Source organism: Lygodium microphyllum, chromosome 21 (genome assembly GCF_053477565.2).
Source record: "Lygodium microphyllum isolate KBCC chromosome 21, Lygodium_microphyllum_v1.1.10, whole genome shotgun sequence".
NCBI lineage: Eukaryota > Viridiplantae > Streptophyta > Polypodiopsida > Schizaeales > Lygodiaceae > Lygodium > Lygodium microphyllum.
Genome location: NC_141155.1, coordinates 85,286,070 through 85,302,511, shown reverse-complemented (window position 1 = coordinate 85,302,511; position 16,442 = coordinate 85,286,070). Strand labels below are relative to the sequence as shown.

General features: G+C 38.1%; 1 protein-coding gene across 1 annotated transcript; it reads left to right on the top strand.

Moving 5' to 3' along the window:
• Positions 1-4,135: 4,135 nt before the first annotated feature.
• Positions 4,136-5,592, top strand: LOC148018235 (shikimate O-hydroxycinnamoyltransferase-like). The gene is made up of 2 exons (XM_087661706.1): positions 4,136-4,597; positions 4,693-5,592. The coding sequence occupies exons 1-2, from the start codon at positions 4,136-4,138 to the stop codon at positions 5,590-5,592; spliced, it is 1,362 nt and encodes a 453-aa protein (XP_087517832.1).
• The last annotated feature ends 10,850 nt before the right edge of the window (positions 5,593-16,442 follow it).

Sequence of the window (16,442 nt, the reverse complement as noted above, 5' to 3'; positions counted from 1 at the left end):
TCTCTCTCTTCTTGCAGCCTTTCTCTCTCTTCTACATCCTCTCTCTCTCCTCTTCTTCTTTCTCTTCTGTCCTCTTCATGACAAGTGGTATCAGAGCTCTAGTTCTAATCCATTTAGTTACCTTACATGCTCAGGTACCATCCTTTTGAGTTTAAAAATCCAAGAAGCTTCGGGTACATAGCGGCAGGCACAAAAATGGAGGAGCACTGAAGAGCCACTGGTCAAGGACCAAGAGGACATCAGCCAGGAGCATTAATGGAGTCCTTGGACCAAGATTGGAGGCTGAAACACCTCTTTTAGCAGGCCGTGGGCATTCTAGGCCAAATTTGAAGGTAAATTTTTAGAAACAGTGGTCACAAGAAGTAGGGAAGAGCTAGTCTTGGTTACTTTTCATATGCAGTCTTCTCTTTCTTCATTCATAAGCTCCTACCAAGCTTCCATGGAGGAGAAACAACAGCATAGATCTTCTTCCTCCCATCTCCAAAGATCAAATGCCTTCTACCACAGATTCTAAGGGGCCATGTGCTTCATTTCAAATACCTATTTGAATGACTGAGCTGCCTCCTTCCTCCCTGTGCATAGCCCGTAATTTGCAGTGTAAATTTTGGGCAACATCCTGAGCAAAATCAGTAGCATACCAAGCCTCTCCTTCATTTTGGCCTTCTTCCTCATCATCTAGCAGTTGATTCTTGCAAGATTGAAGCCACCTTTTCATCCTCTTGGACATCCTTCATTCTCTAAAACCCTAACAGGTGTAGGCCATGGACAACCATGGATTCTGCTTCAACATTCACTGATTCTTGAGGGCTTTCGCCTTCCTTGGTCCCAATCAAGAGGCACGTACTTGAAGATGGAGGCAAGAATGCAAGTTGGACATTTGGGGCAGCCATAGCCATAGACCACAACCTTCAATTTCTTCAAGTTCTCTTCGTCCGAGGGCTTCAAGATTGGACTCCTTGCCATCAATGGAACTTGTTTACCCAATTGAAAGAGCTTTGGAGCACGGGAAGGCATTATGGGGTCAGATTTTGGGGCATTCTTCTTCTATGATCTTCAAGGCATGCTAAGAATTATTGAAGTTCAACCTTTCATTCCATTGGAGACCAATCATGGGACACTGGCCATTGATTCTTAGCCCGTCTTCACCAATCAAAGAGGTAATTGACTCTTGAGATCTCTTCTAATTTCATCCTCTTGCTGAGCCTAAAAAGCCTATTGTTGGAAGAGATTCAAGTAGTCAATCATGCATTTTCTTCAAGATTTCAATGCTTACATGCTGCCAATTTAATTTCAGTTCTCTCTTAGGCTTCCTTGCATTCTGAATTATCCATTCTATGCTGAAAATTCTCACTATTATTTTACTGATTGCCTCACCCTAACCTCTTGACTTGTGATGATTGCTTGAGCAAATATTAATGTTTGAAAATCCATTGTAAATGAGGTGAGTTGGCAGTGAGTCACTGCGCGGTAATGTCTGCATGTATACTCCGGGTGAGGAAAAAGCCTGATGCCAGGCGAGGTGGCAAGACAAAAGAGGGGTGACCCCCCCTTGCCATCAAAGACCCTGAAGGGGTGCACAACCCGGCCCGGGGGAAACTTTGCCCACCTCTCGGTGATCCGGAGTCCAAAGTTTCTTACAGGTGCATGTGCCCACTTGAAGAACTGAGATATTGACTTGGCACTAATGTATGGATGTATTACCGACTGCAAATGTATGGAAATTTTTATTGAGGATGTATTTGCAGACATGAGAATACATATGCAGTCAATGGTAGTGAATGCAATGCTTGGGATGTATGAGAGATGCCTATGCACGGGGAAATTGTGCTAAGAGATTCTTATGACATGGTCAATTTTGGAATAAGGATAAAAACAGTGAATTTGGATGACTGGGCAATGTATTATGCCACGTGGGATGACCCTTCAGTCATGCATTGACAAGTTGATCCATTGCAAACCCTTTCTTAACCCTCACAGGGTGTTGTAAGCAATTTGTTTGCATTTACAGAGGTATAACTACTCCCAAGAACTGAGGTGCAGGTCTTGTAGAGTGCCCACAGGTCCTACTAAGGGCTTTGATCAGTCAGGCTGTTGGACTACATAATACAGCATTACTTTTCTTGTTACAAAATACAAACTATGGGTTTGGCTTTAGATACATTATTGGTAATGGCAAGTTTAGGAATGTTAGGATTTGACTATGAGGATGGCTTAGGGTTTGGATTGGTGTTTGATGGCAAAGCAGGTGGTCGTGTCCAAGACTTACAGAATGAAGATGGAAGAAAATGACTTTGATTGAATCTTCGAAAATTTTAATTGAATTGTTTAGAACCATAGTATCCATTAGTTGGAAATTGTTTTGGTCGCTTGTCTCTTCCTCAAGTTTTGTCTTCAATGTCATGAGCCAAGGAAATTGCATCTTCAAGGGTTATTGGCTTGAACATATTGACTTCAGCATAGTAATGTCCAAGTAGGCTAGACATAAACTTGCGTTTGTGAGTTGCTTCAAGTACATCTTCGAGTATGCGTAGTTGCAGTAGGGCATTCCAGAAACGTTCAGTGTATTGGAAAATAGGTTCGCGATCTCTTTGCTGTAGAAGATCCCATTGCTTGATGGCTTTTTCATGGAATTGAGGAGGAAGGAAATTCTGCAAAAATTTCTTTTGGAAAGTCTCCCAGGTAATGGGACAATCAATGCTCTTGCGGACCAAAGTCCATCATAAGGATGCTCGATCAACTAAATGGTTAGTGACACATTTAATTTTGTCTTTCTCAGCATATGTTTCTTCATCCCCGAGACGAGAAGGTGAGTGGTTTAGTGGTAGTATGTACTAAGATACATAATTCTGTTTCATCCGTGAACACATATTCTAACCCCACCTATGTATGGATATCTTAACCTTTATGATTATATGCCTTTTTGAAAATGCACTTGTCAAAATATAACTTTTAAAACTTAAATATTTTAGTCTGCACCTTTTGACAATGCAAGTCTTAGTTTAAAACCTTTTGAACCTAAAATATTTTTCATTTATGACTTTGGTCAATGTAAGTATTGGTTACTAACTTTTTAATCTTTTTTTAATGTTGCATGTATATTCAAACAAAAAAATGGTGTATGTATATTACTAATATAGACAGTATATGAGTGATAATAAAATGGGTGAGAATAGGCATTTTCATTCTTGAGTCTTGACCATGTTTTTGGTGCATCTCAAGCTCTTACAATGGGGTTAAAAGGGCCATAAACAACTACCATTATTTAGGTACAAAATATGAGCATTTGCATCATTAATATTGTGTGGTTTGATGGTAGCATTTGAGACATGTTAAGTAGGACTTCCAAGTTTCAATATTTCATTTGACATAGGCTAAGTGTGCTTCTAATTGTTTGTATTAAGGTTTAATAAACCCTTGCTCATTAGTAAATCTCCCCATTTGAAGTTTAGAGGTCCCTTTGTTTTTTTTTTTTCTCGGGTCTAATAAACTTTTGCTTGCTACATTATATTTTCGAGTTTGTCAACATTAATATAACTCTTGATAAGTCTATGCTTCGATTATTTTAGTCAATATTAATCAATTATTTCTTACCAAACTTTTATTTTTTGTTTTTTTTTCAATGGTAAATGAACTTTTGATTACCAACACTTACATCATCCCTAATAAAAACCCTTTGCTGCGATAACCAATTAATGAGTCATAAATCTTATTCGTTGTAGCTGCATGACCACATGCACATGCGGATTGACAAAGTTTCCTTGCAGTTCATTTATTTACTCGATTCATGGGGTCGGCAGAAATCTTGTAATCCCGCATATAAAATGACAACTAGAGACTGTATTGCGTGTTTTGATACATCCCAGCGCGGACGTTGCGTTGTTTGGCAAGCGGGAACAGCCGGTATCTGCCGCACAGGTAAGCGTTTCTGCAAACTTATAATATGAATGGGTATTCAAGGATCATTGATTGAAGCTGTGATAGACATGAAGGATTGATGGATACTGTGGCAGCTTCATAGTACCACAGATAGATCAGAAAGAGGCAGAGACCGAGGCGGAGAGAGATGGCGACGAAGCAAGCGAGCGAGAGAGAGATGGCCGGGACGACGGCGAACATCGCGATAACGAGGAGTGCGATGGTGGTCCCGACGGAGGCAACCCCGAACAGGATGCTGTGGAACTCCAACCTGGACATGGTCATCCCCAACATACACACGACCAGCGTGTACTTCTACGAACGTCACGTGAGCGGCGGCGGCTGCAGCGATATTACTGATAACGCTAAGTTCGCAGGAGCGGCGCCATTCTTCAGCTGGGACGTGATGGCAGAGGCCCTGGCGCGGGCCCTGGTCCCCTTCTACCCCATGGCAGGCGGCCTTCGATATGTCGACGACGAGGACGCTCACGTCGCAACTGGCCGCCCGCCTCGCCTCTGCATCGACTGCAACGGCCGCGGCGTCCTCCTCGTCGAGGCTCGCGCGGACGTCGCCATGCGTGAGTTTGCGGGTGACTTCTCCCCCACTCTCTCCCTCCGACGCCTCATCCCTTCAATCGACTACACAAAGGGCGTTGGCGCTTATCCCCTCCTGGTCTTGCAGGTACTATCAGTCGCACGCTCGCGATCTCTCTCTCTCTCTCATGAACCCAATACCTCACTAACACAGCTTCCTAATTTGCATTCGTTTGTATGCAGATCACATTCTTCACATGTGGCAATGCCACATTAGGTGTCGGCATGGAGCATCATGTTGCAGATGGAACATCTGGGTTGCACTTCATCAACACTTGGGCTTACCTTGCACAAGGGTGTAACTACATCAAAGTATCTCCTCTTATAGATAGGACCCTTCTCAAAGCAAGAGACCCACCAACTCTCTCCTTTGTGCACATAGAGTATCAATCTCCACCTCCTTTACTTAATTCCCATTTGAAGATGAGCAATTATGATCATGGAATAGCCCAATGTATTTTTTATTTAACCAAGGACCAGATCATGATTTTGCAAAGGAAAGCAACATCCGAGACTAAGGTATGTGAAAAGTTCAGCACATTTGAAGTTGTTGCTTGCCATGTATGGAAATGTATTTCCAAAGCAAGACAACTTTCTCATCACCAGGAAACCAAGTTGTACATTGCTACTGATGGAAGGTCAAGGTTGATTCCACCATTGCCAATGCACTATTTCGGGAATGTGATATTTACTACATCACCCCTTGCCATGGTAGGGGACTTGATTGATCAACCATTGGCATATGGTGCTAAGAAGATTAAAGAGGCCCTCAATCAAATGGACAATGAATATTTACGTTCGGCTTTGGATTACTTGGAACTGCAATCTGATTTGTATGGTCTTGTGAGAGGAGCCCATACATTCCGATCTCCAAATCTAGGAATCACCAGTTGGGTTAGGTTACCCATTTATGAGGCAAACTTTGGATGGGGGAAGCCGATATTCATGGGTCCTGCAGGAATAAGCTTTGAAGGACTTGCATTTCTCTTACCTAGACTAGAAAGAGATGGTGGTATCAGTGTCTCACTTGCACTCACATCACAACACACGGAAGTTTTTAAGAACCTCCTTTATGACTTCTAGTTAGTTTTCCACGTAATGTGGAGACTAACTTTAAGTTGGCTACAAGAGTGTATGATTTCTTAGCATTGTTAATCCCATGTGGATTGTACATTAAAATAGAACATTTAAGGTCACGTTTTTCTACCAATTAAATTTTATTAAAGAGATTCATATTGAGAAAAGTAGTTTCCACAAAGGTGTATTTATTAGGAAAGTATCTTCAAGGTCAGACTTCATTTTAGATTTATAAAGTGCATAATCTTCGCTACATCTTTGAGTGTAAATGTTTTAGTGTTGTTGTACAAGCGTCATGAGATTTTTTTGGTTTGTGTATGCTCATATATGTTGCTTATATCTTACAAATGTTTATATTCTAATGTTACTTAGTGACTCTAGGTAACTCAATAGTGGCAACAATCAATAATTTGTGTCTTTTTGAAACATATGTCTTGACTATCAATGGCAAATTGTATAGAAAATTCCTCAACTTTACTAGTAACTTGTCACATATATTCATAAATTCTATGTGGTTTTCACATATATCAAATGATTTTCCATATTTTAGCATTATAATTGAAGGTGATAAAATATCAATATTCTAAATCTTAAATGACACGTGCTTTGGGTGTTAAAATAACATATTATTTGGCATTTATCCTTAGGGGATCCTATTTTTGGTGAAAAGGTGAAACTTTTCCAAAAATAATACCATTAGAGAAACTATGGAATTGAAGAGGGCCTCATATATAATGGATCACAAAATCTTAACCTTGGATTAGTCCCCTTTCTAGAGGGCCTCATATGTAATGGACCACAAAATCTTTACCTTGGATTAGTCCCCTTTCCCTAGTCATAAAAGCATGTCTATTTCTTCCTTAGCCCCCTTATATTCTTGGGCCTCACCCTAATTTTATAGGGGATCCTAGTAGGGGATGTTTCCTTCTTTTGCCCCTAGTACCTACCATTTTTACCTTCCTAAGTAGGATGTGGCTACAAGAGTTATATAACTTTACTACTCTCTAAATGTGCCATATCTACAAGCTAGATTATTTTCTACCCCCAAAACATTTTTTTTCAAAAGACCACCAAACCAACACTACAACATAATCAAAGCAGAGATGTGGGTGCCTAATGCCCATTTACAAGTGATGCCAGGAGGCATATTTCACGGTGGATTCCGTGCCACGGTGGATTCCGTGAGGTTTTACGGTGGATTCCGTAAACTTTGATAAGACCGGGACTCATACACAAAGTGGATTCTTTGTGCAAGAAGTTGATGGGGACGCCTGTCCTTTTCGGGCGTTTCATTAATTTAGTGTGTACATGGGTGATTCCATAGCGGGTGATTCCGCAAAATGCATATTAAATTAATAAACGTTGATGAGTTTAGAGTGCGCACTCGTAATAAATTAAGGTTAGGATTTATTTCTAACCAGTTGATTTATTTATGTAGCTGAAGACTGCTAGGTATTCACTTTTGTCGGTTTAATTGTATTATTTTACTAATGATTGTGAATGCTTTAGTTGATGTGTAGAGATAGCAGCAGTGGCGGAGGAAAGCATTGGAGGATAGCGAGTATTCGATTTATTGATTATATTTTGATGGGCGCATACCTTAGGCATGGCGCCTATATTTTGTCACGCCTATTTATTGAGGCGTTGGATAATTATTATTATTTTGTATGCGCATGGGCGCACGATTATGGACATTGTATTGGGCATGCCAGACTTTTTGGGCACCATCCATTAGCTTTATTCCTATTTTGTGTTAAAGCAAACTCAAAAGCTAAAAGCTTGCTATTTTGTAATTTGGGCTATTATTTGAGCTTGAAGATGAATAATATATAAAATACATGCTTTGTGGAGCGCTCACACAAGGCATGGGGGGAGATTGCACCCAATTGGTCTTTTGCTCTTGTCGTTCATGCTTTTTATCTTGTAATTTGTGCAAAAAGTAGAGTTCTATTATTCTTGGGGATCTTCCGGCATTCACTACGCAAGCGTACAACATCCGATCTGCGCACCAGTGGTATCAGAGCGAAGCTGAGATCAAGAGCTTCCAATCGCTACCCATCTTGTGCGAAGGCGGAGCTCCTGGAACGATCGGGCTCTACGATTAATCTCGTCGCGAACGGTCGATACAGGCAGATTCCTGGCGATCAAGAACCCCTGTTTCCATCACCGGATCGTGAAGGACCGGTCTGCAGAGGCGGAGGACCACTCCTACATCCTCACATACAAGTCGTCAAGAACCAGAGATAAGTTTCATGACTATAAGCTTAAAAAGCTTAAAACTAAAAAATTATAAAGCTTAGTATTAATCTTTAAGAAGCTTACTAACCAAAATTTCAATTCGGGTGGCGTTAGTATGAACTCATCGTCTTCAAACGCGACGACAGCATGCCGCGATACCTCAAAATCAGATTGGGCTTAGTAAGCCATAAGTTACATTACTAAGCTAAGTCATAAGCTACATAGGTCACACACAATCAATCAGATTCTGCAAGTCTATCAAGTCAAAGTTCTGCAAGTTCCATAAAGCAACCAAATTCTACAAGTCTACAAACTCTGCAAGTCACATTAGTCTGGTACTCTGCAAGTCAGACAAATCAATTGGAGTCAAAACTGACTTCTGTTCAAAACTCGTAGAAGGGCTATTCCTGCGCAGAAACTCCGAACTGCAAAGTTGTTCATTGGAAGGTACTCTACGCATACGCCGGTTTGCTGAAGCATTTTCAGCATACGAAGAAGGATAAAACGCAAATTTTTCGAAGATTGTGAAAGCCACGCTCAAAAATATATAAGCCTTGTATTCCCGAACTTGAGCTACGCTCATCCCGCTAACTTGATTTTGAGAGTGAAAGGTCTTTTGAGTTTTGCAGGATGACGGAACCACATATGGATGATTTAATGGCTGAAGGCGACCTACCTGAACCTACGATGGAGCAAAAGCTGGACTTAATTATGATACAATTGGATGAAGAACAAAGGGCTAGGCAAGCATTGCAAGTTCAATTGGAAAATTTACAAAGATCATCTACCGACAAAGAAGAACCTCAATCTGAAGATCTTAATCGACGTACCATCCACGCGACTCTCGAAGCTCAAACTATCCGCAAGGAATCAAAGATAAGTAAAAGAAATTTCAAATTCCGTACTTTCAATGACACTTGAGAAGGAAAAACTGTTCTTGCATTCATTAGTCAGTTTGGCGACTACTTTCATGAGGAAACCTATGCAGAAAAAGATAAAATCAAGTGTGTCACTAATCATTTAGTGGATAGAGCATCTCTTTGGTGGACTGTGGTACGCAAGAGTATAGATTGTCTCACTACTTGGGAGAATTTCAAGAAGAAGTTTATGCAAAATTTCCTTCCTTCACAATTTCATGAGAAATCCATGAAGCAATGGGATCTTCTTCAGCAACGGGATCGTGAGCCTATTCCTCAGCATACAGAGCATTTTTGGAATGCAGTACTCCAGTTGCGCATGCTTGAAGACGTACCTGAAGCGACACACAAGTGCAAGTATATGTCTAGACTCCTTGGGCATTACTATGCTGAAGTTAACATGTTCAAGCCTGCTACTCTTGAAGACGCAATTTCATTAGCCCACGATACTGAAGACAAGCTGCGAGGTAGAGAAAGACATCCACAACAATTCCAAGCCAATGGTAACTATGGATCTAAGCAATTCAACTCAAATTTTAGAAGATTTAATCAAGGTCATTTCACTTCATCATCTTTCCGTAAAAATTGGGCAAAACCACCTGCTTTACCATCCAATGTTAATCAAAACCCCAAGCCTATTCCACAGCCAAATCCTAATGTCCCTAGACTTCCTGCCATTGCAAACAATGTAACCAAAGCCAAACCTATAGTATGCTATAAATGCCACCAGCCTAGATATCTAGCAGTAAATTTCCATTCGAAGAAGCCACCTACCCATATCAACTACATTGGAGCAATGGACGATGAAGAACATGAAGATATGCCTGATTTCACAGAAGATGAGGATGACACTACTACTACTTCGAATACTTTACCAAGTATGCCAACTCCACATTCTTTATTGACTATGAAATGTTTAGTGCATGGAAAGGAAAAGATTATTTTGCATGATGACGGTAGTACTCATGATTTTATTTCAGCAAAGCTAGTAAAAGAATTGAAATTACAGATTGTACCTATGCATTATCGCATCAAAGCAGCATTCTTAGGCACTAGGTATAATGGTACACAGGAAGTGCATGACTTAGAAATTCAAATTGGTCAATACACTGAAAGAAGAAATTTTCTAGTTGTTCCATTACAATCGAGTGACATTATTTTAGGTATGCCTTGGCATCATTAGTATAATCCAGATATAGATTATTCCACACATTCAATTAATATTAAATTTTAAGGAAAACATATTACATTGTATGGTATGCATGCATCTAATACTTTTTCACTGCTTTCGCATACTCAAGCTAAACGTGCATTACGCAAGAGTAGTAAATCCTATCTCATTTGGGTGAATGAATTGCAAGTAAAAGAAAATCATATGCATCCTAGGCATAAAGAATTTCTTGCACATTTTAAAGACTGTTTTGCTGAAGACCTACCACCTGGTTTACCTCCTTCACGTCCAGAAGACCATAAGATAGATTTGATTCCTGGTACACAACCACCTTGTAAAGCACCATATAGGCATAACCAGATAGAGCAAAAATAAATTCAAAGTCAAGTTGAGGAATTACTAAATAGAGGATTGATTAGACCTAGTAGTTCTCCATTTGGTGCACATGTTCTGTTAGTCAAGAAAAAGAATAATACATATCGTATGTGCATTGACTATCGAGCTTTAAATAAGATCACTGTAAAGAATAGGTATCCCATTCCTAGAGTTGATGACCTTATGGATAAACTGCAAGGATCTGCTATATTTAGCAAAATAGACCTTAAGTCTGGTTATCATCAGGTGAGACTAGATAAGTCTGACATATTCAAGACTGCATTTAGGACACAATTTGGTCATTATGAATTTTTAGTGATGCCATTTGGACTGACTAATGCACCTGCTACATTCAGTAGAATGATGAACCGTATATTTTTTAAATATCAGTATTGTGTAATTGTCTTCTTTGATGATATTTTGGTGTTTAGTCTAAATGAGAAAGAACATTATGAGCATTTGTCATTGGTTTTCCAGTTACTAAAAGATAATCAACTGTATGCAAATCTTGAAAAGAGTGAATTCTTTAAAACAAAAAATGAGTTTTTAGGTCATATAGTATCATCTGATGGAATTAAAGTTGACCCTAAGAAAATAGATGCAATATTGAATTGGCCTGTACCAAAAAATGTGCATGAGTTACGATCATTTCTTGGTCTTGCTAGTTTCTATAGGAAGTTTGTACGTAATTTTTCATTACTTGCCTTACCATTGACTAAACTTCTCAAGAAAGGTATTGGCGCCTATCATTGGTCCGAAAATCAACAGAAATCCTTTGACTTATTGAAAGATGCATTAACCCATGCCCCTCTCCTACAATTGCCTGATTTTAATAGACCATTCTTTTTAGTAGTGACCGATGCTAGTGGATCAGGAATAGGAGTTGTACTTATGCAAGACAATCATCCTATAGCCTATTCTAGTTGTAAGCTGAAACCCTCTGAACTGAAATATTTCACATATGACAAAGAACTATTAGCTATTGTACAAGCATTAAGACAGTGGAAACACTACTTAATGGGTTTAGAATTTATTATTAAGACCGATCAGCAAAGTATTAGACATTTACTTTGCCAACCCCAAATCTCTGACCGACATATCAAATGGGCATCCTTTATTCAGAGTTTTCATCCTATCATTCAATATCAACCCGGTAAAGAAAATGCAGTGGCTGATGCATTAAGTAGAAGACCTGCCATTCATAATATTTATGTTATATCTTTTGATTCTTTGACTGCTATGAAAGATACTTATCATCAGGATATTACTTTTCATGCTGATTGGAATAAATTAGTTCAAAATAACTTGATTCCTATTGATTCATTATCTTATAATGATGGATTTATGTTTTATGAAAAGAGATTATGTGTTACAGTTCCATTCAGGTCTTTTGTTTTGAATGAGATTCATTGTCCCCCATATCAAGGTCATAGAGGTATCATATCTACTTTACGTACATTAACTGAAGATTTTTATTGGCCACATATGGACACTGATGTATCTAACTTTGTTTCTGAATGTTTGATTTGTCAAAGAGTTGAGAGACATCATGGTAAATAGTATGGATTACTTATGCCTTTGTCTATTCCGTCTAGACCATGGGAACAAATTTCTATGGATTTTATTACTGGTTTATCTAATACTAAATCTAACCATGATATGATTTGGACAAGCATATTTCATTCCATGTAAGAAAAATTTAACAGCATCACAGGCAGCATAATTTTTTTTGAAAACTGTTTTCACTAACCATGGATTGCCAAAAGTTATTATTTCAGATCGTGATTCTAGATTTTGTAACAACTTTTGGATTACTTTGTTTGCTAACTTAGGTACAAAGATTGATTTCTCATCAGCATTTCATCCTGAAACTAATGGACAAACAGAAGCCACTAATAGCACTATTCTAGATCTTTTATGTGCTTATACTATTTCTAAACCTCAGACATGGGATACACATTTGCATTTATTACAGTTTGCATATAACAATACACCACACACATCTACAAAGAAAGCACCATTTGAAGTGATTTATGGTTATAGATTATCTACACCTATTACATCTTTGTCAAATAGAATTCAGAGTGCTGATGATATTGCTAATATGCATAATACTATTTTTGATGAGGTTAAAGACATGATTTCCAAAGCCCAGCAATCATATATCAAACAAGCCAATAAGAAAATACAAGCAATGAATTTCAAAATTGATGACTATGTTTTGTTGAGAATAGAAAAACGTAGACTACAAAGTGTAGATAGACATCCAGTTGTAAAATTAGCCCCTAGATTCTATGGACCATTTAGGATTATGCATAAAATTAATGACAATCCATTCAAGTTAGAATTACCACCTCACTGGAAAATTCACAACACATTTCACATTAGTTTATTAATACCATTTAGAGGCCAATTACCTGTACACCCTGTTTATGAAAACCCACCTTTGTTAGAGGAAGAGACTGAAATACTTGAACCAGAAGCTATCATAGATACTGATTTTATGACCACTAGAACTAGCCGAAGATATTCTAGATATCTAGTTAAATTTAAGAACCATCCTGTAGAGGAAGCACAATGGATGCACGCTAGAGACTTAAATGCTTTCCCCACTCTGTTAGCTCCACATTGAGCTAATAGCAATTAAGGTCAATTGCTATCCCACCCCGGGGGTATGATGCCAGGAGGCATATTTCACGGTGGATTTCGTGAGGTTTTACGGTGGATTCCGTAAACTTTGATAAGACCGGGGCTCATACACAAAGTGGATTCTTTGTGCAAGAAGTTGATGGGGACACCTGCCCTTTTTGGGCGTTTCATTAATTTAGTGTGTACATGGGTGATTCCATAGCGGGTGATTCCACAAAATGCATATTAAATTAATAAACGTTGATGAGTTTAGAGTGCGCACTCATAATAAATTAAGGTTAGGATTTATTTCTAACCAGTTGATTTATTTATGCAGCTGAAGACTGCTAGGTATTCACTTTTGTCGGTTTAATTGTATTATTTTACTAATGATTGTGAATGCTTCAGTTGATGTGTAGAGATAGCAGCAGTGGCGGAGGAAAGCATTGGAGGATAGCGAGTATTCGATTTATTGATTATATTCTGATGGGCGCATACCTTAGGCATGGCGCCTATATTTTGTCACGCCTATTTATTGAGGTGTTGGATATTTATTATTATTTTGTATGCACATGGGCGCACGATTATGGACATTGTATTGGGCATGCCAGACTCTTTGGGCACCGTCCATTAGCTTTATTCCTATTTTGTGTTAAAGCAAACTCAAAAGCTAAAAGCTTGCTATTTTGTAATTTGGGCTATTATTTGAGCTTGAAGATGAATAATACATAAAATACATACTTTGTGGAGGGCTCACACAAGGCGTGGGGGGAGATTGCACCCAATTGGTCTTTTGCTCTTGTCGTTCATGCTTTTTACCTTGTAATTTGTGCAAAAAGTAGAGTTCTATTATTCTTGGGGACCTTCCGGCATTCACTACGCGAGCATACAGCATCCGATCTGCGCACCAACAAGTGCATTTAACTATCAATAAAAAGCTTTGTTTACGAATTTTTGAGCTATCTGGGCTCCTATATTCTAATGAAACATCTATATAATTGTGATAAATATTATGCATATTTAAATTTGTGTTCAACTGAGTTTGTAAAGTGTAGATTTAGATGCATATAGCTTCTGTGTGAACTTTCACATGTTTACTAACATTTGAATGGTATGATAAACAAAGAAGAGTATTTAAGCCTTCATTTACTTTTTTCCCTATTGCATTGCTCAAATTGAGAAAAAATAGACTATTAAGGAAAATTAAAATATTTAAATCAATTAAAAATACACATTAGACTTACAATTAGTAGGTTTTTATGTAAAGTTGCAAATAATCATATTTATTATTAGGATTATTTAATGTGTGTATCATAAATAAATTTGATATAAGAGATGCAATATAAGTAAGAGTCATGGAATTATGGAATAAATACAAAAATATAATGTTGATTAAGATGGATCTTAAATCTCATCCATAGTGAGATCAACCCTTACTAAACTATTTACTACAAGGTCCATCTCAATATCTAAATGCACGAGTAAATTAATCTCACTACTAGTATGGTCACTATGCTCATCATCATCATCATCATTCTCATCAATCACAAGAGTGGGTGTATAATGATCCTCATGTACGATGGCGTTATCATGATCTATATATCCTACACAATGATTATCATGTACATCTCTTGGTTCATGATCATCATCATCTCTAGTATGAGGATCATAATTCATACACTCAATGGATAAAAAAGTTTCATATATATCCCTTTGAACAATGAGAAAATCAGGATCACATGTCACCATCTATTATTCTCTATCATTGGTTTAAAGCTCAATTTAAAGACAATCTATTGAAGTAAGAGTAGTACTCATTGTGTATGTTCATATCAAACATCTATATAACATTCACTTTCTTATATTGTTATGATAACATCAATGTCCCATGTTTCCTTTGCCATAGCTTTTTAGAGTCGATGATTATAAATCCATTGGCATGATGCTTGATTGTTGCATTAGGGCATGTTTCCATCATATTCTTAGACCACTTAACATCCATAACACACAATAAGAAGGTTTGATAATAAAGCTTATGGATATCTCACAAATCAATCATCCATATTCCCATTGACTCCCTCAAAGCTAGCAATAACTCTATAATCTTAAGTATTTTTCTCATCAGCAATCCTTTGAGTCCAAAAATCCTTTCCCTCAAGTCACATAGCATTTAACATTGTGCACTTTATTAAAGCATTAGTGATTAATTAGGTAAGTATCATAATTAATATATACACACAATATTATATATAATTTCATTTGGCAAGCATCATTTATAGATATTATATAGATAAGACATTACATATACTTACCTTTGGCAAGCATCCGCAAATGTACTCCCATTCGGTCATTGTGATATCCACATCACTTTCAATGGCCATTGTGTGTGAAAGATCCTCCTCTCCCTATCTCTTTTTACCTTTGTATCCTCATATATTGCCACCCATAAACTCATCACATCCATTATCTTGCTATACCCTCTTCCTTGATATACATGGTTCATTAAGTGTGAACCCGCTAAGGATATATGAGGTGGGACAATGAATGTTCCATAACCAAGTTTAGACTATGTAGGTGTAGTCCAACTATTGAATCACTGCTGGCATATCCTCCATGGTGGTCACCCAATGTGGTAGTGAGCAAAGCCCTACCACATCATCAAGGCATATAGTAGATGCCATTTCATGTAGAGCTTGACATCTCAATAATCCCCCTCGATTTGAGCACCCTCAAGCTAAACATGAGCTCATATACTCCAAGTATAGTGCTCAAGTAACAGTGGAGCTTCTTAGCTCCCAAGGCCTGGTGAAAATATCTACATCTTGATCCTTTGTACTACCATATCAGCTACTAGAATATGAGCTCATATACTCCAAGTATAGTACTCAAGTGGTGGAGCTTCTTAGCTCCCAAGGACTTGGCGAAAATATCTACATCTTGATCATGTGTACTAACATATCGGCTACTAGAGGAACTTGATCTTGAATGAAATGGTAATGGACTTGTGTGTGTTAGGTTTGAATATGGTATAGTGAGTTCTTGACTAGATAAATGCTACTAAGGCTATTATAGTAAATAATAATCTTTTTGTTCACTTGCATCCCCAAATAACCAAGTAGATTTGTAGCCAAGCTACCTCATATGTTGCAACTACAACACCCCTATACTCTATCTCAATACTAGATGGTGCAAATCTAAACTATTTCTTATTGCTCCAAGTAACAATACCACTTCCAAAAGAAAACATGAATCCACTTCACTACAAGATATAGGCCTTATACCGACATTAAAAGCGACAAAAATGTAAATAAAGAAATTTGTCCTCATCGTCGCAAAAAGTATCGTTATTGGTGACGCCATCGAACAGTCGGTATTAGCATCGTTATCAGTGTCGCTATTTGCGTAATAATACCAACGCAAATAGCGACACTGATAACGACGCTTTGCGACGCTAATAATGACGCCAATAACAATGCGTGCAGTAAATTTGCGATGCTAATAGCGATGGTAACATGGATTTTTTTTTT

Excerpts from the sequence above, each read along its gene's own strand:
- LOC148018235 (XM_087661706.1), top strand. The coding sequence starts at position 4,136 with ATGGTGGTCCCGACGGAGGCAACCCCGAACAGGATGCTGTGGAACTCC. Across the intron at positions 4,598-4,692 it reads ATCCCCTCCTGGTCTTGCAG|ATCACATTCTTCACATGTGG; the intron begins GTACTATCAGTC and ends GTTTGTATGCAG.